The sequence below is a fragment of the Elgaria multicarinata genome, chromosome 3 (assembly GCF_023053635.1).
Source record: "Elgaria multicarinata webbii isolate HBS135686 ecotype San Diego chromosome 3, rElgMul1.1.pri, whole genome shotgun sequence".
Classification (NCBI taxonomy): Eukaryota; Metazoa; Chordata; class Lepidosauria; order Squamata; family Anguidae; genus Elgaria; species Elgaria multicarinata.
The window spans coordinates 45,023,279-45,047,154 of NC_086173.1; the positions used below are offsets into that span (position 1 = coordinate 45,023,279).

Consider the following 23,876-nt stretch of genomic DNA (forward strand, 5'->3'; position numbering starts at 1 on the left):
CACATTTCTGCAAGTGAAAGAAAATTCATGCAAGTGCTAATTCGCGCTAATTCAGGAAATTGGGAAAAACCCAATTCCGCCAGTGAGTGGAACAAAAGACACTTGACAACCCATGAAACACAGACAGAACAGATTTTACAAAGTCTGTACCTCCTTGCGGATGGGCCAAATCCAGCTGTTAACTGTTGCACTTCACGTTACCAAAGTGCCCATGGATCCCATGGCATATGGAAACTTCTGTCCTCCAGGGCACATCACAAGATCTCACCTTTTTTACTTTGGAGTAATTCACCTGGAATAAGCATCATCACACCCTTGAGGGTTAAAAAGTTGCAGGGGTGGCACACCCGTGATGTGAAGGTCAATGTGAATTGGAGGCCTTCCAGGCAGAGCGTTCCTAGTCCTACCAACCCAAAAATGTCATGCAGCTCTTTCATCTTTCCCTCCTTAATCTTTTTTTTTTTTTTTGAGGAGTGGGGGAGGAAGAGTGGGCAGTAAGGAAAAAGGCAGAAGTAGTAGTAATGAGAAAACACCCGAGGGTTACAAATGGAAGATGGCGTCGTCTGGACCCCCCTGTAAAATTCTGTGTTTGAGGCATGGCGATGGCACAATAGAAGCTTTGTCTGAAAGCACCCTGTATCACGAAGGAATACGAGGGGCTGAGGAGTATAACTGTGCCAGGCAAGCCCTGGTTAGGGTTTGGTTGTGATGCCAATATGTGTAGGGTGACCATATGAAAAGGAGGACAGGGCTCCTGTATCTTTAACAGTAATGCAGGAAAGGGAATTTCAGCAGGTGTCAATTGAAGTGGGTGAAATTCCCACTTCATCACAACAGTTAAAGCTACACTAGCTATAGTAGAGTGGCCAGATACAAAAGAGGGCAGGGCTTCTGCAGCTTTAACTGTTGTGATGAAGAGGGAATTTCACCCACTTCAATTGACACCTGCTGAAATTCCCTTTTCTACGTTACTGTTAAAGATATAGGAGCCCTGTCCTCCTTTTCATATGGTCACCCTAAATATGTGTGATCTTCTAACTATTTTTCCTTCCCTGTTCTTCCCCTTCAGGCCCCAGTGAGGCCTCCTCTCTTTCTGTCACCTCCAACCAAGCTGGTATCTCTAAGAAAACCTCCCAACCCAGCCAGCGCCCACCTCGCCTGAACTATATCACAGTGAACGGTAACAACCCGCACAGCAAGGATGGCAGGAACCGGCGGTGCCTAAGAACTGAGGGGAAGCAAGCGGGTTGAGAAGCTGGTCCGAGGAGCTGCCTTTGGTGCCCAGTCAGGAGGCACAGTGGCCAAAGGCATTGTGGGAAAATAGCTTCCTGCAGAAATAGCTGTGGTGACCCAAAGGAAGGCCCCGAAAGGTTGTCCAGCTGGTTGCAAGTGTTCCTGTCAACGGTTCATCTGAAATAAGTAGCGCCCTGGATGGGCATAAATACGTCTATCCCCAGAGACATCCGATGCCGTAACCAGGACAGAGCTAGGGAGCCCCTTACTCCACAAGCGCACATCTCTACTTTAGTTTAAATGGAAGCACTTGCTGCTGTGTTGTGCCTTTGTGCTTGAGGAGAACAGAGTTCCACAGCATCTCTGAGGTGGGACACACCACATACGTTGTGCGCGTGCTATATTTTTGCATCCCTCTAAGTAGTCAAACACATTTCAGCCAGTTTGAATCTTTTAAACCAGCCACCTTCCAGAACATCCCTCGGAAGGGTAGGGCTCTGGGAATAGGAAGGGGCAACACCTGAAGCCACACAATTTCTGGTCACGACCACGGGATTAGGGGAAGTAATGGTGGCCCCCTACTGTGGTTGGCTGTCTCCCAGTAAGGGGCAATCGGGCTGCTTGACAACTGGAGGTCATCCCTTGTCCCATGAAGGGATTATAAAGGTTTTTCAGAAGATACGGACTTTCTGGTGAGCCTGCCATTGGGTTGGATGCCTCGAAGTTCCCTTCAGAAGCACGTCGTCATGAAAGCTGGCATTTTTTCCCCCTGAAAAATGTGCGTGATGGAGTTACGAATGTTGCCTTTTGTATTTCTAATGAGCAATGCCAGGCTAGGGGGGTGGGGGGGAGAGAAAAGAGAATCGTACATTTTCCAATACCAACTCCAAAGCATTTCCAGAATTTGCCTTCAGGATCCTGTATTCCTTGCTGCTGGTGCTGGGTTGAGAGGACTTCATTCCTGCCAAACGCACAAATGTTTCTCATCTAGCTGACAGAGCCTGAGACTTACAACAGGCCTGCATGGGTTTGTGTACACCCCCCTTCCCCAACCTGGTGCCCTCCAGATGTGTTGGACAACTTCCATCATCCCTATTAGAATGTAAGCCTATGCAGCAGGGTTTTGCTATTTTATTGTTTTACTCTGTACAGCACCATGTACACTGATGGTGCTATATAAATAAATCATCATCATCGTCATCCCCAGTTGCTGGCTGTGAATGATGGGTGTTGCAGTCCAACACATCTGGAGGGAACCAGGTTGGGGAAGGCTCATGTACAGCCTTGGCTATTCCCCATGCTATTAAAATAGCCATTCCCAGCATATCGTTCTGGATTCTGTCCTGCAACACGCTTCCTCTTTTTGCCCAACTCAGATCCTCATAGCTTTCGATACAAAACCTTGCTCTCAATGTCATTCCTCCTCCTTGAGATTATTTTTCCTCTCATGACCCTCTTCCCCCTGGCTATGCCTCTACCCCTTGCTGCTGCCTGCAGTCTGCTGTATCGAAAAGAGGTAGATCAAATGAACGAGAGACATCCATTTGTGTCCTGCATCTGAGGACAAGGGACAGCATTGGAGGCACTTTCCCATCTCAAATCACTCACACTGTGGGATGGGTTTGGCCGTGGTGGGGGCCATTAACAAAACAAGGTAACTCTCTTAGAATCAATTCCTTACTTGTTCTTTTGCTGAAAGATTTTCTAGTTCTGAAGCAGTATTTTCCATGCCTCCGTGTCAGAAGTGAAAGTCCGGACATATTATGACCTTAAAGGTATCTGACATCCTGCACCTAAACATCTGCACTGGCCTGTGTTCATGCAGCACTGCTTCAAGTTCACGCACTGTTTTGCGATATACTATGCTGGTGCATCAAGCCTGCATGTCTGACCCTAACCACTCCTAACTGTGACATAGCAAGTCTTAAAGCTGCATTTGATTATTTATTGATTTTGGCTCGGTGCTCATGCCATCTCCTTTGCATTGCTGTCAGGGCTGCTTTATACACATGCTGCTTATTGCACCAGAAGTGCAAAATATGTGCAAACAGCACATTTTATGAATGGCACACATGCATGATGTTCCTGGCACACTTTTGCCAGCAAGATATACACACTTCATACACATTAGTCCAATAATACAACCTGTGTTATCAAGATGAGAGATCTCCTCTGTTTTTTTAAATGGAAAATGCAACCAAGGATGGGGGTGAAACAATTCAGGTCTGTCTCACAGCATTGAGGAGGGCATGGGGGGAAATGTTACCCCCCCAATTCCATTTTCCAAATTGAAATCACTCCCCAGTGCTGCTATTTGTCCGATAGAGCAAAAATAAAAGTACCTGATGGATACTTGCGGATTAACAGCTCCATCCCCCAGAACTACAATCCTAGGCTAAATCCTACCCACCCACCCACATATGGCTGCATTTGCCTCCCGCTCTCTTTTGGGGCAGGGGAACATTTGTCATTTTAAAAAATCCACAGGAGAGCCAATCATGGATCTTCTGTCCTCTTGTCTTGTGGCATAATTTGGTAAGTAATATTATACAGAGGGGGCTGAGAGAACAATCACTTGTGTAGGGATGTCCAGTGCAGGGGAATCTGGCCCTCTTGGGGCTCAATGGATATCCCCCAGCTCGGCTTATGGTAGTGATCCAAGCCGTGGGCTCCCTGCAGGAATTCACAGGCGCTGTGCACAAACGGCTCCTTTCCCCTTCTGGAACACAGGAGGGAAACAGAGCTGTTTACATACAGTGGTGGTGGGGTTGCTAAATGGCTCTTTTCCCCTCTTGGGTCCCAGGAAGGAAAAGAAGCCATGTTAGGGTGACCATATTTGGGAAACCAAAAAAGAGGACACCTAGTGTGTGTGTGGGGAAGCAGCTTTATGAGTCCTGCAGAAAGTACGTTATTCCCCTGCCACCTTAAAGAACCCGATTGGAGTGGAGGAGGGGGAAAGGATTTCATTCTGTACCACCACCATCCACTCCAATTGGGGCCTTTTCTATAATGTCCACGAATGACCCACTTTCCCCTTTAAGACCTCAATTGGAGCTTGGGGTGGGGGAATGATGTGCCTCAAGAAAGCATGTCATTCCCTCCTGCCATGCTAATGGCAGCCTTAAAGAGGAAGGTGTGTCATTCCAGGACATTATTGAAAATTATAGAAAATCCCCCCTGACACCATGGAAAGAACAAAAACCAGGACAAATCTGGGGAAATCCTGACAGTTGGTCACCCTAAGCCATGTGCCATAGCGGTGGGGTTGCTCTGAGCGAGTGTCTCCTATGTCGAGCCGGATTCAGAGAAAACCCACCAAGCTCCACCCACAATCGGATTGCTCTGACATCTCTAAGCTTGCCTAGTGAGTTTATGTTTGAGCTGAGGTTTGAAATGGAAACTTCCAGCTAATGCTCTTATCCACTATGCCAATGGAGTCTTCTTGATCCTTACTAGGCTGCCATTCATCTGTATTTTGCTAGCAAAAGCTACCATGTATATGCAATACACACCATTAGTCAATGGTGCCGTTTGGTCCTCATTTCCCTAGTGCAACAAGTAGTGTATGCAGCGATCCTTAGGACTAGACTGAACATCGGTTCCATGATATGGGGATGGTCCCAAGTTGATGTCCATGGGATCTAGGAATGAAGACTGTTATAGAGGTGAATTTGTGTGTCTAAAGCATGTACTTGAGGTCACTTAATCCTAATTACTTCGCATTCTTAAAAAGGTTATACACAGAATCAGTACCAGAAGGGGGTGGATTTCTATACTCTTAAATGTATGGTTATGGAGGGTGCAGATTTTACTCTGTCTTGGGAATTGCTTACAGAACTAGGCATGGTAGGTATTTAAGATGAACACTATGTACAAAGGTATGCATGCATACGTGAACACAACTTTGCAGAAAGAAGTGTCTGGACAGTGGTCTTTCGAGACAGGTATTCTATTTCTGGTGGATGTCTGTATCAGATACATCGACATGGACCAAAACAAGTCATGATATTTTAGTCACGATCCATACTCTGCACTTGGATGACCTTACTCCCGTATTATGGAACAAGCAAATTTTCAACTTCAATCATAGGTTGAGTTGGGTGGGGGTGGGGAGAGGAAGGCTTGGTTTTTGCAAAATCTGCAGCATAAATGGACCCACTGAAACAAAAGGAACAACCATTGCTAGAAAGTTGAGGAGTGGAAACTTCATGAGTAGGTGGAAGGCAGAAATACAATAGGATATTAGGAAATGGGGAGATTTGGAGAAAAGAATAGCAGGGAGATGAGATGATAGGAGGTTAGTGTTGGGACAGAGGTATGGAAGAGAAGCTTAAGCAAAAGACAATGGCATCTCCTGAGGGTCTTCCATGAGCATAACACTGCATGCAAGGCTGGAAAATCATTTTCATCTCAAAATAACACCACATGGCCACTCCAACACGTTTCCCGTTTTTTATTAGAAATTTGTGTAACTGATGTTCCATTCAAAAGGCTGTGGACATCTCTTGCAGAGATAGCACAAGCACCATAGTATGTTTCTTCAGACCTATCCCATCTCTTCCAGTTCCAAACCAGGTTTCACCCATTGCCTTACACCGAGTACCACAGACTTCCTGCCCAGAAGGGATCGTGATGCATACAGAGTCTGAATCTCTACATAACGCATCACAGTATTCAGTCTTGCAGCAAATCAGTTCATTGGCTGTGCTAGCCATTGTGACTTAAAGGAATCCAGCCATTCTGCATTCCCAATTATTATGTTATCCTCACTATTAAGAATTTGATCTTTTGTTAGGAAGGGCAGTTTGAATGTGGCAAAATCTGCAAGACACTGATGATGAAAAATAACCATTGGAAGTGAGCAATCATTTTTTATTTTATTTTTTTGCAGAGTGTTGAAGATGGTATAATAGAGACTTCATTGCCCATGGCTCGTCCCACTTTCATGTCTGGTGAAAAGGTTTTGCAGATTGCTGTAATGTTTAAAAAAACTCCCAAATATTTATGGCCAGCTACGTTAGTGGGACAAAAGAAGCATATGTGTGTATAGACCAAAGGCTACAGGGCCTCTTTCAATGCTTAACAACTAGGCTTCAACTCAGATTTGTGTAGAAGAATGATTCCATTGATAAAAAAAGATAATTTGGTTGGTATGATGCTTCTCACACAGCAACTTCTTTTCCTCGAACATTCGTCCACCTGGTATCTAATGTACTAGAGGATTTGGGGGAAGGCTGGGTCATCTGGATGCATAAACTCACGAGAATGACTAGAAGAAACTAATTTCAATATGCCAAGGAGCGTTTTCTATCAGGGCACTGCTTTTTGTGCCTACATCTATCCCACGGGAACACAACTACATGGGCAAGACATGGAGTGTATAAGGCAGATTCTAAATAGGGAAGGAAAACAAAGCCCTTGCTAAGGGGAAGTTTCTTTGAGAATGACCTAATTCAAAGCACCACTGAGATTCTCCAGTTCTACCTGAGATCCTTAATAGAAGACAGAAGGGACCTAAACATCAGCAGTAGAAACAGAGATAAGGGAATACCCCACCCGCCCATAACCTTAAGTGTTGAAATTTCCTTTTAAAAAAAAAGCATCCCCAGTTTTGCAGGTGCAGAAGTTACTTTTGTGCAAGAAGCACTCTGGGCCACTCTGGCACACACAGATTGCAAGATGCATAGCCTGTGCCAGCCAGTTTTGTACTGGATGGTGGATTCGTTGCTGTTCTTCAATACAAACCAGTAAATCTCTTGCCCTGCCTTCTCCTGCTGTTCCCTTCTACTTCTTGACCTTGATTAGAGAATGGTAGACCGGCTTGACGATGATATGCAGGTGCAGAGAGTTATCGATGAGGTATTCGGAGGTGCGCTTCTGCAAGTCGGCATGGAGCAGGAAATCGGGTACTTCGTCTGTGCTCTGGTGGAAGCTGTAGGCATGTTTGACGAAGACTTTGCCCTGCTGCCTCACACCCACCAGGATGGTCTTCTGGAAACTGACGCCAGCAAAGTCAGAGCTTGTGGTGGCTGGAGTGATGACCAGGCGAGGGCGCCCATCCTCAATCCGGATTGATTGGATGGCCCCAGAGACGGAGTCAGAGTAGACGGGGCGCAGGCTGACCGGAAGCCAACGTGGGGAGAAGAGGACGTTCCAAGTCACCCGTTTGGCAGAATCATGGTTGCTGGGTCCCAACTGGGTTTGGAAACTGGTACTGCGGTCATCGCGGGCTGGGTTGTTAATGATCCATTGGGAGCCCCAGGAGGTGGAGAGGTAGTTGCGGGGCAGGAACATGCTACAGTTGACATCAAAGTATTTGGCAAAGTGGATCGGAGAAGCAGAGTGGAACTGGAAAGCTTGGAAGAGCAGGTCTTGCACAGCGCTGTAGTGCTTGACCATCACTGGAGACTGCTTCTGCAGGTGGAAAAGGTGGCTGGGAGAAATCATAGGGTAGCGCAGGGATCTCAGCATCTTCTCTACTATGGGGTCCTCTGGCTGGTGTGTGGCGACCCATTCCTCTACTGCTGTGTATAGCTCCAGCTCAGTCTGCAGAACCAGGTCGGACCGTTCAAGCAACAGCAATAGCAGATCTACGCTCACCGAGGCCCATTCAGCACTGCTCATCACAGCAGAGAGGTTCCAGGCCAGGAACTGGAGACAGCTCTCCTGGAGAGCCTCGTCACCAATCCTCACGGCGTAGTGGTACCAGCCCACCACATGGCCCTGGTTTGACTCACTGGCCAGGTGGCCCTTCATGTACTCGGCCACCCCTCGCTGCAAGCTCAAAATGCGATATTTGCTGGCTAGCCGGTGAAGAGGGATGGCTTGATGGAGGAGTATGGAGATCTCACCACAGTATAGGTACCTAGACAAGAAGGGAAGCAAGGAGCGTTAGTGCTGACCACTTTTCTTCATGCCCAATTCAGCATCACTCTTGCGATGTCCTGTCCCATGGCACACAAATTCAGCATTTCCCTACAATATAGCCTACAATCTTTGCATGATCACAAGATTTACCATCCAATTCATGTTAGATTCTCAGCCTTTGACTAAATTAGGCGAATTTAGGGTCTAAAAGAAATTTAGGGTCTGTCTCCACATTACAAATGGTTGTTTGCCTGATAGTCTTAATTATTATTATTATTATTATTTATTTATATAGCACCATCAATGTACATTACAATAATGTAATTGAAAGAGAGGCCCTGATTTAACCAGTGAGAAGGGCTGTGTACCAGCATGTTGACAATACACTGGTTTTAAACTGACTCCTGAACATTTTTTTAAAGATGCAAAAGCAAATCAATGCTAGGAGCCAGAGAAGAGACACAAAATTGTACAGAGCACTGCCCTCATGGAAGCCTTGCCCAAGCTTATCATTCTTATAGAGAAGATATGGTCATTTAAGAAAGACAGATATGGTTTCATCACGAAAAAAGGTTCCTAATGGTGTGCCTTGCATAGTTACAAATACAGAAAGTTCAGATGTGTAAATCAGGCAGACAGTAGATGCAGAACAGACATGGGCAGACTTCAGGTTTCTCAGATCTACTTTGGTTTTTTTCTTACTAAATGCCCACCCCCCACCCCCAAGATCCAACCAAAACCAGGTGCAAAAGATTGGCACAGGGCAGAGGGTGGGGAGCAGACATACAAGTAGAATTAAGGAACAGAGTGCCCCTGAGCATACACTCAGCGCAGGGAATGGTTTTTAGTGCCAGCTCTTTCATACAAAAATCCACTTCTTAGTCCATCTCAGTTCACATTTTCCTGGTTTCAGTGACTTAATTTAGGACACCCTAAAATCTGGGTGACCATATGGAAAGGAGGACAGGGCTCCTGTATCTTTAACGGTTGTATTGAAAAGGGAATTTCAGCAGGTGCCATTCGTATGCATGCAGCACCTGGTGACATTTCCTCTTCATCACAACAGTTAAAGCTGCAGGAGCCCTGCCCTCTTTACCAGATACAAAAGAGGACAGGGCTCCTACACCTTTAGCTGTGGTGATGAAGAAGGAATTTCACCAGGTGCTGCATGCATACAAATGGCACCTGCTGAAATTCCCTTTTCTATACAATTGTTAAAGACACAGGAGCCCTGTCCTCCTTTCCATATTGTCACCCTGACCAAAATGCCTTTTTACTGCTAAAATTGTTAAACAATTGGGAGTCAGAAAACCCCGGCTGATCTCCCCAGAGCTCTCCCAGCCGATCCCAATCAGGGCTAGGCTTAGGGTTGGTTAAGTTGGGCGGTTGCCTGGGGTGCTGAGCTGAGGGGGGAACCAAGCAGAGCTGCAAGGATGCCAACAACATCACACCTGTACCAGGCCCCATCAACCCTGAGTAGCTCTGCAAAGGTGACCACAGGTGCGGTGGGACGGGACCAAAGGCACTCCTTGCCTGGGGCACTATTTATCATAAGGCCAGCCCTGATCACAATCAACCTTTTCTGCACCACTGGGAAAGAATACCCCTACACTTGAAAGGGGGTCAGACTTAGGCGAAACAATGAAGGTATAGAGAGAGCCTATTCTAGTTTTGAAATGGCCAGAGCCTTCTTTGGCTTCAGTCCTTTCAGGACTCGCCCGTGAGCCAAGGGAGGAACCAGGTCCCAGGAAGGGAGGAACCAGGTCCTAGGAAGCCCACTCTGACTAGGCCAGGGAGTTCTTCTCCCTGTGGAGCTGAAGGGCATGCGGCAGCGGCATCTTACCTGATGAACTTTTCAAAAAGGGCTGCAGCGTCAGGCGGCTCGTGCAAGGTGAGCACCGTTTGGTTGTGCAGGAGGCTCTCGAAGATTTCACTTTGCAAGCTGAGCATCAGCTGGTGGGTGTGAAAGACCTTGATTTCATCCGAGCCAGCCGTGCGCACCCGCAGGGTGATGTCGCTGGCGTTCCCGTTGTGCAGGAGCTCTTGCAGCCGCTGCAGCAAGGACAGGGAGTGGTTGATGGTAGCCACCGTGGGCTCTCCGCTGAGGTCCGCCTTCTGGACTGCAGAGAGTGTGACACAAAGTAGCATGAACGGGAAGGGAGGCTGATGGTCCCAGAGGATGATGGCAAAGAGAAATTTATCTTAAGGAGCACCTGCCAATTGTTTCCTTGATCTGTGTGTAAGCAGGGGCTGAATGCAAAAGTACTAAGCAATTTTAGAGTGTATTTATCACAATAACAGTTTGCCTCTGGATTATTGCTGGACATCATCATGGACAAAAAGTATTTTTCATTGTGAGGATCAATTCTGGCTTTTTTTAAAAAAAACTGTCCCTTTTTTCTTTTCTTTTTTTTTGAGACAGTCACTGTCACTGTGTACTGAGTTTAGTTGTGATGCTAAACCATTATTTAATGCTACAAGAATGAGCCTGGGCAAGCCTTGGGCACAACCTCAGGGATTCCTAGAATGAAGCTATAAAAGGGTACCGAGAAATACATTTGTAAAATGAAGATCATTACCTCTGAAGCTTTTTATAACTGCACTGGGTATATCAGCCTCCCGCAATGTGGTGCCTTCCAGATATTTTGGACTTTAAGTCCCATCAGTTCCAGCCAGGATGGCTAATGGCCATGAATGTTGAGTGAGAGTTGTGGTTCAAAACACCTGGAGGATGCAAGGTTGGTGAAGGGTGGGTCGTATGAAGCTGGTGGGGAAAGTGCCTGATTATTCTTTTGTTACCCTAGTAGCCCCTAGAATGGTCAGCCTTGGTTGGAACTAATTAATGGAGAATTGTCTCCTGATACCTGGAAATCTCAAGTGTTTTGAAGGAAATAACAATCAGAGATTGGAGAAAGTGGCCCACTCCAAGCCAAGCGGAGCATCAGATGTAAGAGGGGTGTGTGTGTGATTAGAATATTAGAATATGCTGACAGAGAGAGATTTCTCTTGGGATCTGATGTATTATAGTTGATCTGCTGCCCTGTTGGAGTGCAGGCTGTTTGTCTCATCGTATTGTATTGTAAATAAATAAATAGTACGAAAAATAGTCTCCAGTGTGTACACTCTCAGACACATACCCTCTAAGTAAGCCAAATGCAGGAACACTGCCCCTTGAATCTTGTCACCATTGTGGGGACATGGAGAGCACATAACAGCTTCTTTAAGGCAACTCATGGTCTTGCTCTCCCAATGAAAATAATGGGACGTGTTCTTATTTAAGCTTGTTCATACTTTCTTCACTAGACTATGATAATCCTTCCAAAATATATAAGTTAATTACAGGAAGGGCTATAGGCCAGCGTGACAGAGCATCTGCTTTGCGTAGAGAAGGACCCAGGTTCGATCCCAGCTTCTCCAGCTAGGGGAAGGAAAGGAATCCTGCCTGAAACCTTGGACAGCCACTGCCAGTCAGTGGGCCTGTTCTGAAGACACCTTAAACCATGGTTTTAACCATGATGGTTAAGCAAGAAAGCCAGGCCGTGTTCAAGAAGAACCTTAAACCATGGCCATAACCATGGTGAGGCTTGTTGCTTGATTCACCATGGTTAAAACTGTGGTTTAAGGTGACTTTTGAACACAGCCTGGCTTTCTGGCTTAAGCATCATGGTTAAAGCCATGGTTTAAGGTGTCTTCTGAATGGGGCCACTGTCAACAGTACTGGGCTAGATGGACCAATGGTCTGACTCTGTATAAGGCAGCTTCCTATGTACTTTTAAAAAGAAACAGGAGGCCAACATTTTCAAGGTTTTCAAATGCCTCACCACTTCTTCTTCTTGAAAGCACCCGCCCTCCGCAAACTGCAATGAGATCATTCAAGACAGTAGTAGCCCTTGACTGCTTCTGACTCCCTAACACTGAAGGTGGCAATTAAAGTCCCCCTAGCCCTCCCAGCGCTGCCTGATCCAAGCTAGCTCTTGTGAGTATCAGAGCATTCACTTTATACTATTCTTGGGAGTTGGATCTGAGCCAGCAGTTTCACAGCCGTCATTAACTCAATGAAATCACTGCCACCGGATGAATTAAATGCTCGCGCTGAGCCAAGTTACACTTCTCGACCTCCCTAGGGAAAGAAAGCTAAGCCTGTTCATACTCTCGGTCTCTTGGCTTACTTTGCCTGCTCAGTCCAAATTGGGCAGGGATAAAAAGTTAAAATCCAAAGACAAACGAATCCCACTCCCTGGAAGGACAAAGCAGCACAGTGGGGTGGGAAAAAGCTACTTAAAGGGGAAGGCACCCAACGTGGCTGTTTCCATGAAAACATCACTTTTGTTGAAGCCTCTTTCAAAAGAAAGGCATTTGTGACTCTTTGCTCCAGCGAACAGAACACTGGGGGTTCCAAGCTCACAGCTACAAAATCTCCTTTTTCAACTTCCGATCGTCTGTCCCCCTGTCTATCTTTCTGTGTGGTCCCCCACAAACCCTTATTCCGGTTCAGTTTGCTGTTTGCATGAGCAGCTGTTCTATAATTTCCACTGCTCAACAATGGCCAATTGTTGTGCTTCTTTTACATTTAAGCCTAGCATCTTTGCAAGAGCTCTGCTGAAAAAATGTTGCATTATTTACTTCCATTTTTATTTTATTTTATTGGTTATATTTCTATCCTTTTTCCCTCTTGCAAGGAACCCAAGGCAGCTTACATGTTCCTCCTCCTCTACATTTGGTCCTCATAGCAACCCTGTGAGGTAGGTTAGCCTGAGAATCAGTAACTGACCCCAAATTACTCACTGAGCTTCATGGCTGAGTGGGGAGTAGGATCTACCCAGATCTCCTGAGTCCCAGTCCAACACTCCAACCACCACACTACACACATACAATTCCTTACAATCCAAAGAAAGCAACATTGTATGGGAGCCATCTGATTTGATAGAAAACATTGTGCTCTCTCATGTCCAGATTTTCAAAATTCACCCAGGCACTGTTGGGGGCTTCGCTGCAGCCCCAACTTTCCCTTTGACTTCCTTACACCCTCCCTGCCCCTGCTTACGCCCGCAGTGAATCTGTCCCACATATTATATCTTTTAAATCCATGTCTTATCCAGAGGATTAGCTTCTTCTAGAGACACAAGCGGCACAGTTAAATCAAGCTGAGTCGGGGATTGGAAGTGGGAGATGTGTCTCAGAAGGTCAGCGTGAAATTCAACACCAAAAAGATGCAGGAGGCATGATGATGATGATGATTCACTTTTTCTTCTATATTAATAATCAAACTGCCTGAATAATACTGATATTGTACTAGTGTGTAAATTCTCCTTAGAGCACAGTCCGTTGTTCTGTAACTCGTTCCCCCCCCCCCCCCCGGTCAACAACAGGGCAGAGAACTGAATGGAGCAGACCTTCAAGGTCAAGGTTGTAATGAGCAGGGGCTGGACATGGCCTGTTCAGCATATGCACATGCTAACATGACCTGTAAGGCTGTTAGTGTAGCAGAGCAATCAAATAACTAGGGAATAAGCCCATGTCTTGGACAACCTGGCTTCTGAACTTCAGGCAGGCTTCTTGTGTGTGTGTGGGGGGGGAATCACCCACTTATCAAGCGGTGAGCAGTGTGGAATAATTTGCTTTGGAACAGCATCACCCAACTCCCCGTTGCCCCAGGATGCTACAACCACAGACCAAACTACATGATTGGAATTGTTCTAGGGATGGGACTTTTGATTCCCTACTTCTTGGGTCTCATTGGTCCATAAAAGATTTCATTGCACTTGGCTAACACACTTCCGCAAAGTGTGTTTTAAAGGATTCTTCTCTGGTACAAAAATGTTCACACCACAAGTCCCACTTTCTAGCTCTTTATGCGTGCTGTGAGAAGAGTTCCTCGTGATGCCCAGACACTACTACTAATCCATGCTCCACCCCAGCAGTCCTCCCCCTTACCTGCTTGGACAGCTAGGCACAGCAGTGACAGAGCAGCGAAGGAGCAGGCCCATCGCCTGGGGGCGGCCTGCCGGACCCCTATCCCTTTAGCCATGGCTCCTTCCTTGAGCGCGTCCGCAGAGGGAATAAGCCCTTGACTGAGCGTGCTAATGTGTCTGACTCTTTATGTAGGACACTGACTCTCCCAGCCCCGCTTGCCATTGATTGGTGGAAAACTAGTAACAGCTGTTACCAAGGAAACCACTTAAGATTGTGAATTGATGCCTTTGGGGGCATTGTGGAATCCCTGGGCCGCTGGCGGAGCCGCCCTGGGACAGCAAGACTACCTGGAGCCCTCAACATGCAGAAAGCGGTAAGGCCAAGCAAAGAGTCTTCATCCATTCGCCCTTGTCATTTCTTAACTTCAAAATATCTGATTGCAAAACAGTGTTGCGTTGTTCTTGTGGTTGTTTTCCCTGAACAGTTGTGGTGGCACCCCCGTTAGAGATCTTTCCAACCAGGGTGACAAAACTTCTTTCAGTTTTGCATTCCTCTTGATTTACCTCATGGACGCAAAATAGGCTCCCTTAGTTTGGGCAGATTGCAGGTTTGCAAAACAATGGCCGATTCACCGTGTTTGTTCAAGCATGATGGGACGCTCTGTTCTCTGACATTTGGAGAAAGAGATAGTCGTTACACCGTGTCCATTTTTAAGCAACATGTTGAGCAGCCCAAGGATATCTGAAATAGTCATGGACTGTACAACAGTACAAGCTGGAGGGGCTGTGGCCCAGTGGTAGAGCACCTGCTTTGCTCGCAGGAAGTCCCAGGTAGGGCTAAAAAACACCGGCCCTCCTGAAACCCTAGGCAGCAGCGGCCAGTCACTGTTGACCATACTGGGCTAGATGGAGCAGTGGTCGGACCCAGTATAAGGCTACTTCCTATGTTCTAATATTCTTACGAGCTGCAGTTCTTCACTGAAGAAGACCTGAAGAAGAGAGGAGGGATTGCTTCATCAGCCACCACCAAGCAGCAACCAAGGGAAGCCAAGCAGATACTGTACAGGTGTTGTAATACAGCATCCAAGAGGAGACTTGTTGTAGCCTGCACTACTGCAAATGGACGATGCCATAGGCCTGCACTGCAGTGAGAGGCCTGAGTATGTTGTGACCCAGCCCAGAGAACTGTCTGATAGCAGCCTTGAACCAGGTTCACGTGTCCACATTGTCTGATGGCTCAGGATCCACCTGGTCAAGAGGCCGAGGAGCAACGTAGAGGAGCAGGAGGAAATGTCTTTCAGGTAAGGAGTCAAGGGGATTGGATGACACCAGCTGTTCACGCTCCAAAAGTTCCCTTTTGGAGAAGCCAAAAACCAGACCAACAGAACCATCTATGTTGCCACTTGGAATTCTCTACAACTTTGCATGAGAAGCAGGGCTCAGGAGGGTGGCCCAAGACATTTTGCAGCTTGGGGCAATGAACAGGTTGGCGCCCTCTCCCATTCCATGCGCCAGAGCGAACTGGACTAGCAGATGACTGTCGTCAACGTTGCTGATAGGACAGCATCCTCCACTGCACCTGAAGAGCGCAGTCTAATGTAGGGGGCACAGAGCAAGCCACATGGCACTCAGGTCTCTCCTCCAATGCCTTGTTGCCACCTCTCAGCACCTGCTGCCTGAGGCAACTGCTTCACTTTGTGCTTGATGGTAGGTCTAGCACTGGGCTTCAGTCATCAGGCCCTTTCAACCATATTGGATCAGCATCTACTTCTGCTGAAAATGAACGCAATTCCTGCAAAGCTCACCCAAGATCAGGGCTTTTATAACATCACTAGTGCTCATAGCCTGATCAGAACAGAACATAGCACATGTGCAGCATCATAACACCTGCACAGCACAAACTGGGCTCTCTCCTCCTTGGATGCCACACTGTTGGCGGCTTGTAAGCCCATTGTGGAGTCTCCTTGACCACTGTTGGGCAGTGGCAGCCAGGAATTGCAGTCTCCTCTCCCACATGGATTGCAAAAGATTTGAAAGCCTGTGGCAAATTGTAACATAGAAAAGACACGTTTTAGCATCTCATTCATGGAGATGAACTCAAGCTGCAAGCTTTAGTTGATTCATCTTCATAATTATGCAATTACCATTTTAATTGCAAATTAAAATTCCAACACAGTACTTATTCAAAGGGATTGCCACTCTATAAGATGCATGTACATTCATTTTCTCAGTCTTATGCAATTGTGATCTTAACCTGCCCCTGTCCCAAAGATGGCTTTTCTTTCCAGTGTATATACAAAGTTAGTACACATTTAGTCTTTTGGAGTGAATCTTAGCTGTGAGGAAGGCTTCTAAGGCTCCATCAAACATACAGCCAGTTGCATGGGAATGACTTCTGCCTGGTGCAATCCACACTGCAGAGACATGCACATAAACAATGCAACCACAAGGACATAGCTGATGGCCTGGATCTTTCCCATCCAATCAACAGCTTCTGGTTGGAGCCAATAGCATGGCAAAATCCTAAGTGATTGTCCCTGCCTACATAAAGGCATTATGGGAAGGGAACTTAAGAAGCAGAACCACAGGCAACTGGATTGACATCAGTATCAGTAAATATTTTATAACCTTGATCTTATACAATCCTGATGGGTCTTGACAAGGCTAGCGTCAAAGGTGGGCATGGTTGGGCACCTGCTGAGGGCCCACAGCCCAACGGGGGCCCACTGAGAAGAGTCCCTGAACTTCCTCCTCTTCTTCAGAATTGCAACTTGCTGGTTCACATGCCTTTCGCTCTAGCTCAGACAACCAATGGTTCTGGGGAGGAGGAGGAGCAGGAGGTTCCACAGCCTACTTGCTCACTGGATCTCTGCCTGTCAAGCAAGCAAGTGGCAGCAATGATGAGAAAGAGGAGGAGTTGCTATAGTAGCTGGTGACAACGGTGGTGAGAAGGTAGACTCACTGAGGGAGAGGATGTGGCCCAAATGCCCTCAAAAACAGTCTTTATTATTATTATTTATTTATATAGCACCATCAATGTACATGGTGCTGTACAGAGTAAAACAGTAAATAGCGAGACCCTGCCGCATAGGCTTACATTCTAATAAAACCATGATAAAACAATAAGGAGGGGAAGAGAAAGCAAACAGGCACAGGGTAGGGTAAACAGGCACTGGGTAGGGTAAAACTAACAGTATAAAGTCAGAACTTGTTTATCTCTGAAGTAATTTTGGCTCCTTTGCATTGGGGTCATTTCCCCCATAATATTTTTGGCTAAGCAGAGGATGTGTATGTATAGCCTGTACACAGTAGGTGTACTATTTTGTGATGTGATGAATAACACATGTTTCTTTTGCTATATGTTATTCGTCATGTCTTCCTACTATATAGGGCATACATGCACCAAAATGGGCAGTTTTTACACATGCTTTTGCTTACATAGCGAATGATAATTGTTAGGTAAATCACTGTGTGAAGTAACCCTTAGGGAATATACTGTATTCCCATGTTCAGTTCATAAGAAAATATTTACAGATGGCTTTCTTCCTCCTAACAAAGAGCAATAAAATACCATTTAATGATCAAATGCTATTTCATGCTCTAAAAGGACACCATTATTGAAATTTTGGAAACATGACAATACATGGCATTTAACTACTGGAAGACTTATAAGAAGTCCTATGCGTGTTTACCTTGAAGTAAGTCCCATTGTGAGTATTGCTTCACCATAAGACAAATGCCTCTATCCATATTTTTTTACATGTCAGGAGGACCAACTGAGTTGGTCCAGAGACAGAACTCTAATCTACACCAAGCAGGATAATATGGCATGAAAGCAGTATATAAAAAGGCAGGAGCCACACTACTGCTTTATAGTGGTATTGAACTGCACTGACAACTGTTGGGGCCCATTGACACATACCAGATGCCGCTTTCATACTGCTGTATCCTGCTTGGTGTGGCTCCTGCCTTTTATATACCAGTTTCATATTGCAATATCCTGCTTGGTGTAGATTAGGCCAGTGAGAAAACATCTAGAGTACGTGGGGGAGAAAGGCCATGGCAATGTGGCACAAACTTGGGAAAGGAGGTGGGAATCAAGCAGCAAAGCCAGACATGAAAGAGCGGGAGGGGACAGTTCACACTTCGCTTGCTTGCTTAATACAAAAGCAGATGCCAGCATAAATCCCATCAACCTAGACAGCTACTCAATAAATGGGAACAGGCTAATATTTCCCCAGCTGTGACCAAACTGGATGCAGCCAGGATGAAGGTCAACATCGGCTGGAGCACGGCCCTGGGGCAGGGGCAGCCCCGGGTGGGAATGATGAACCAATGTGCACACAGATGGAACGGAGGCCTCAATGTGACTCCTGCTGGCAAGAGAACATGCTAATGGAAGGCTCATCCACAGCAGCATGGCTGAAAGGAAGAAAGAAAATCTGGTCGTGAGTTTTTCCTGGCTAACCCAACGAAGTGACCGCCTTCAGCACAACTGTCCAATCCTGTATGGTAGCATAGTGGGCAGACTTCAGAGACGCTGGATCTATTTTTTGTTTGCTTGCTTGTTTGTTTGTTTTTTACTAGATCCTTGAGATCCACCAACTGGAACCTGTTGCAAAAGATGTACAGTTATGGCAGGGGTGGGCAACTTGTGGTCTTCCAAATGTTTTAGCCTACAACTCCCATCACCCCTATCCAACATAGCCAATATTTCCCCAAGCCTAACAACATTCCCTTCTCCAGATCCATCCTGCCACCAACACAGCCAGAAAAACTACAGACAGATTGTCTTTTACATCCAGGGAGCGAGGCCGCTTCCGAGGTAGTTGGACATTATTACCTAATGCAGGGGGAACAGAAAGCACAGTGGATCTGCGTTCCTTCTTTCCAACCATACAAACGCATATAGCTTTGACCTACACATGCTGCCCTGGACAGTATTGTGCCCTAAATGCAAGAGGATTGAGAGAAGCTCCAAAGAATAAGTCCCAAGTTCAGGTTTCGATGGGCCTCAGATAAAGGACATTCCATTCACTTCCAACATTATTCCAACACTCACTCTCCAACAAGCTCACATCAGAAATTCCAGTCACAAATAGGACCAAGCAGCCTTTATATCTCTGAAGGAAGAGTCTGTAGTCAGTTGGGTTGCAGGTATTTGGGAAAGAAGATAAGGCAGCCTTCCCAAGCCTGGTTCCCTCCAGATGATTTGGACTCCAACTCCCATCATCCCCAGCCAGTGTTCCCAGCAGCCAGGAATGATGAGGATTGTAGTCAAACACTTCTGGAGGGCGCCAGGTTGGGAAAGTCTTCCTTAACATCGTGGTGCTGCGGCCTAGATGAGCTGAACTGTGAACATTCAGGCCCACAGGCAGAAATGTGGTGATGATGCCAGAGCCTAAGGATATACAGGGTGTTGATGGGGTACCAATGCAGAAAAGCCAGAGCCTAAATATTGTAGCCTAATATATTTAACATTATTTAAGGCACAATCTTATGCATATTTAGACAGAAAAAAAGTCCTACAATTCCAGCATTCCCCAGCCACTATGGGTAGATGGGGAATGCTGGGAGTTGTTGGACTTCTTTTCTGTCTAATCATGCATAGGATTGTGCCCTTAGCTGTATTAAATATTACTGGCTTGGATCCAGATTTAAGCTGGGTGGGCGGAAGTGGGCTTTGCCTCCTCCGGCTTCCCAAAGTGGCCCCTCCCTGAAAATGCTACCGCGAAGATCAGGAGACCCTGCTGAATGGGATGAGCTGTGGTGTGTGAGGAGGGTGAGACACACACACACACACACACCAAATTTGGGCAGAAGGACTTTCCTTTCATAGAAGGTGGTTCCTGAGACCTCCAACCTGATATTTTAAAAACTAAAATCTGAGAATAAGGGGCCTGTTCAATTATCCAAGGATCTTTGCACAGGTTGGCCAGAGCACACGAGGGCAGGAACGGATTAAGCTCTTGTTGGCACAACACTGCCGGCATATTTTCCTCATATTTATAATATCCACAAACAAAGGAGCTAAGGAAATACAAATGACAGCTGGAAACTGAAGGAAGAATCTCAAATTATCCTCCAGTAAACCAGCCTCTGTCCTCACTGCCGCCCCCTCGGCACCGTGGCTGCAGCCCTGTGAGCAGCCACAGCTGTGAAGGCTCATGGGAAACATGGCCTTGCCCTTGGCATTATTGCGCCACTAAGTCAACATGTGAACTAAGTGCTGTTGCAGATCCCATCTTACGGAAGTCGGCTCAGGCCTCCCACGCCTTGAAGCTGACCAGCAGGATGGGACCTGAGGCACAGGCATCACTGTGGAAGCATCAAGGGGGCCGTCTTCTGAGACAAATTCGGCTGCACTATAAATATTGCAGAAAATTCCCACATGTCAATTTAAATCCCTACCGGGGGAAGGGGGATGGGCTGCTATTTCCGGGCAGCCTTTGGAGATTTAGAAACAGAGCTTCCAGATGTTTGTTTACTGACTCAGTCATTGTAGCCACCGATTCCTCTTCAATCCTGCCCAGATGGCAGAGGCAAATATATGTCTTAAGGGTAACCCTCCAAACCTGGAGCTTCCTGCACTAGTGCAGGGCTTCAGAAAGGGATTTTCAAGCCTTTGGCACTTTTCCCAACTCTGAAATTCAGACCAATATTTGTCAAGATCACTTCTCACCACCCATCCCCGTTTGTTTAATGTAGCTGTTTTCAGCATGAGGCTTTAATTTCAGCAAAACTTCATCAGGGCTCCAGCCCAGAAGAAGCTACGATGCTGTGGCTTAGCCCTAGAACATGAGGAACCACAATAAAGAGGAGAGTGCCTCTGAACATGTGCAGAGAGCTTTTTGTCCACCAATGACTCTCTTATCCATATCAGGAATTACAAGGAAAGGCTGCCAGGCCAGATTTCTAGAGGCAGACATAAATTCCTTAGGTCTCATATTAGGGATGAATTATTCTTGACTGTGTTCTACAGTGCTCTGCATCAAAGACCCCTGTTAACTTCTATGCTTACGTAATAATGCCCCTGAATCAACAAAACCTGTGATGCTATTGATGAGTAAATGTGCTGGGACCAGAGAAACCGGTGACGTGCCCTCCTCAGATGCGACAGCTCCATCCAACGAACGTTTTATTGCACGCTCATGACTGGGCACTCATGAAGTACAGAATGAGCACGCGGCCCATTGAGTCCGCTGTTCTTTTGAAAAGAGGAAGTAACTGAGGAAGGAAAACATGGGCAGAGAAGCAAAGGTAGGGAGTGTGTTAACCCCGGGTGTGATGGAGCTTTCAGTGTGGCAGCAGCATGCTAAACCTGCTACCTCCAGGGGGCGTGCTGGAGCTTTCTCTGAAGATCACTTCCAATTGATCCCAGGAAATTTAGAGTGTATATTTACTCACCATTAGCATTGCTGGCTTTGTTGACTCAGGACTATTATTTCTTGCTGAGTGAAGAGAAGCACAGGTAGAATTATGCGCTGAAACACACAAATGGGATGTAAAAGCCTGATGATAAGGAGGGGAGCGTGAGGAGGTATTGGCTACTCTGAGGCACGGCAGTGCAGCAGATCAAGGTGCTGATAGCAATAGAGAGTGAGGCTATTGGCTACATCAGTCAACAGAGAAAAAGCACTTCCCAGGCAATGGAACAAAAAATGTGCTGGAAACACTTTTTTTCCTAGTTCACCTGATGGCCTATAGGTGGCACTTTTCCTACAGAGAGATAATCGTCATGATGATAAAAGACTGAAACGCAATGTCAGCTCACCCAATATCTGTGTGGTGCGCTTCATACATGAGATGTGACCATTATGCAAGCTTCCCGTGTGACATGTGCACTTCAACTTTGTCCACAGGTTTTTCTATGCGGGGCCGGATCCAGATTTACACTGGATCAACTGCATTGGTGGAAGTGGATTTCCTCGCCTCCTCCTTCCCAGGGCGGCCTCGACAACCCCCTTAAAAATGCTCCCACAGAGAATCGGGAACCCCTGCTGAATAAGGTGAACCATGGTGTAGAGGGCAGGAGGGACCCCTAAAAATTGGGCAGAGGGGCCTTCCATGAGCAGAGACCTTCCTCTCATGGAAGGCAGATCCAACCCGTGGGGAAGATCTCCCTGTCAGAAAAAATATCTCATGTGTGTAGCAGCCCTAAAAGCATGAATTGCTGATTAGTTATTTATCCTTTACACATCTTATGCTCCACCCTAAGGAGTGGTCATGGGGCAGTAGTTTTGGCAGAACGGTGGGATATAAATGTCAATAGAGAAATATTTTAACTTCACCCCTCCCGATCTATATTTCTATGCCGAGAAGGGACTCTAATCTACATGAATGACTCTGTGTGTAGAAGCAAGAGGGGTAACATTGATTTCAGATTCAGCAAAGGTTTCCTATGGCAACCATTAACACAATCACAGCCCCTGGACTTCATCACCCCATGCAGGCTTCTGCACATGTATCATTTGTTGGAACAAGAAGCATGAGCAAAAGTTGGATGTGCTTCCAAATGTGCATTGGAACGCATGTCGAAGTGCAAAGTCTATGGGCTGGTGCCAGACTTAGTCATACTTATAGAAGACCCACTGAAATCAATGGGACTGAAGTTAGTCATGATTCAGCCCTAGCCATCCACTTCCATTTCAATGCACACCCCAACCACATTCCGGCACAACTATTCAAGTGTAAATACTTTTCTGAAGCATGATTAGAGCAGAATCAGTGTGTATGTTGATTAATGATGGATATCTAATCCCCCACCCAACAAAAAAATATGCACATAGTCACTAACAGAAATTATTATGTCCAGTTCATCAGCAAACATGCATTAAAGAACTGAATTAATCTACCTCTTTGCCACCATCACTGTGAATGTGACAGGGGCGGTGTGTGTGTGTGTGTGTGTGTGTGTGTGTGTGTGGTGTGTGTGTGTGAAGAGCATAAAAGGCTAACAAATCTGCATTAAGTGATCTTAAATAGATACACTACAGCAAACACCATATGGGCTGTTTCTGATTCACTAATCAAATTCAAAAATTGATTTTCAGCAATATGCAGCGTCTTTAAACTAGATTTTACCAAATCTGTTTGGCTGTGAATTTCTATGCTTGATTTGCTATAGAGCCAACACCTACATTTGATTAGTTTGTTAACAATGGATTTGATTCCTTCTGTATTTCAGTCCATTAAAATTCTATCAGCCAATAAAAACACATGTGGTCATGAATCAGGCTCTTTGGTCACAAAATGTTCAGCTTAATAGCAAACAATCGTATGGGGTTGGATCCAGATTGATGCTGGATCAACTACACTGATAGAAATGGGCTTCCTTCTTCCCAAGGCATCCCCTCCAAGCCTCTGAAAATGTGACAAAGAGGCTGAATGGTGTGGGCTGTGGGGGGAGGGGGAATCCCCAAAAATCAAGCAGAGGGACCCAGTGGAGACTGGTGGCTTCACTTTCAGTTCCCATTTTAGGGATAGGGTTCAGCACTTTGGATAGCACCTTTAAAATACTGACCGGTTCTGACTGAAACCCAAAGCAGATTCTCTCTCTCTCTCTCTCTCTCTCTCTCTCTCTCTCTCTCTCTCTCTCTCTCTCTCACACACACACACACACACACACACACTGAAATAGGAACCACCAGCCTACACTGGACCACCGCCCACACGCACAGCCTTTCTTTTTGCAGAAGGTCGCTTCCTCCTGGAAGTAAATCCTGGATCCAACCTGTGGTTAAATGTGTTAATTTCACAGATGTCATTATGGGCCTGTTCAGACGACACTTCAGGCTCTGTGGTTAGCGAACCTGTGGTTCTCTGGGGTTAGCACTAACCACAAGCTGTGCTGTCGCACACAAC

The 23,876-nt window shown here is 46.2% G+C and overlaps 2 protein-coding genes across 2 annotated transcripts in view; one reads left to right on the top strand and one right to left on the bottom strand.

Annotated features, from left to right (window-relative positions):
* Positions 1–2,149, top strand: part of KIF19 (kinesin family member 19) — a 46,290-nt gene extending 44,141 nt beyond the window's left edge. Inside the window, exon 20 of the mRNA XM_063120081.1 lies at positions 1,070–2,149. Coding sequence (XP_062976151.1) covers positions 1,070–1,251 — 182 coding nt within the window. The 3' untranslated portion in view covers positions 1,252–2,149. The remainder of the gene's footprint in view (positions 1–1,069) is intronic.
* A 3,854-nt stretch (positions 2,150–6,003) lies between these two features.
* BTBD17 (BTB domain containing 17) lies at positions 6,004–14,156 on the bottom strand. Its single transcript, XM_063120085.1, has 3 exons — positions 14,035–14,156; positions 9,944–10,220; positions 6,004–8,098 (listed from the first exon to the last, which is right to left on the bottom strand). Exons 1-3 carry the CDS (start codon positions 14,126–14,128, stop codon positions 7,018–7,020), a joined length of 1,452 nt encoding a protein of 483 aa, XP_062976155.1. The 5' UTR covers positions 14,129–14,156; the 3' UTR covers positions 6,004–7,017.
* Between the last annotated feature and the right edge of the window lie 9,720 nt (positions 14,157–23,876).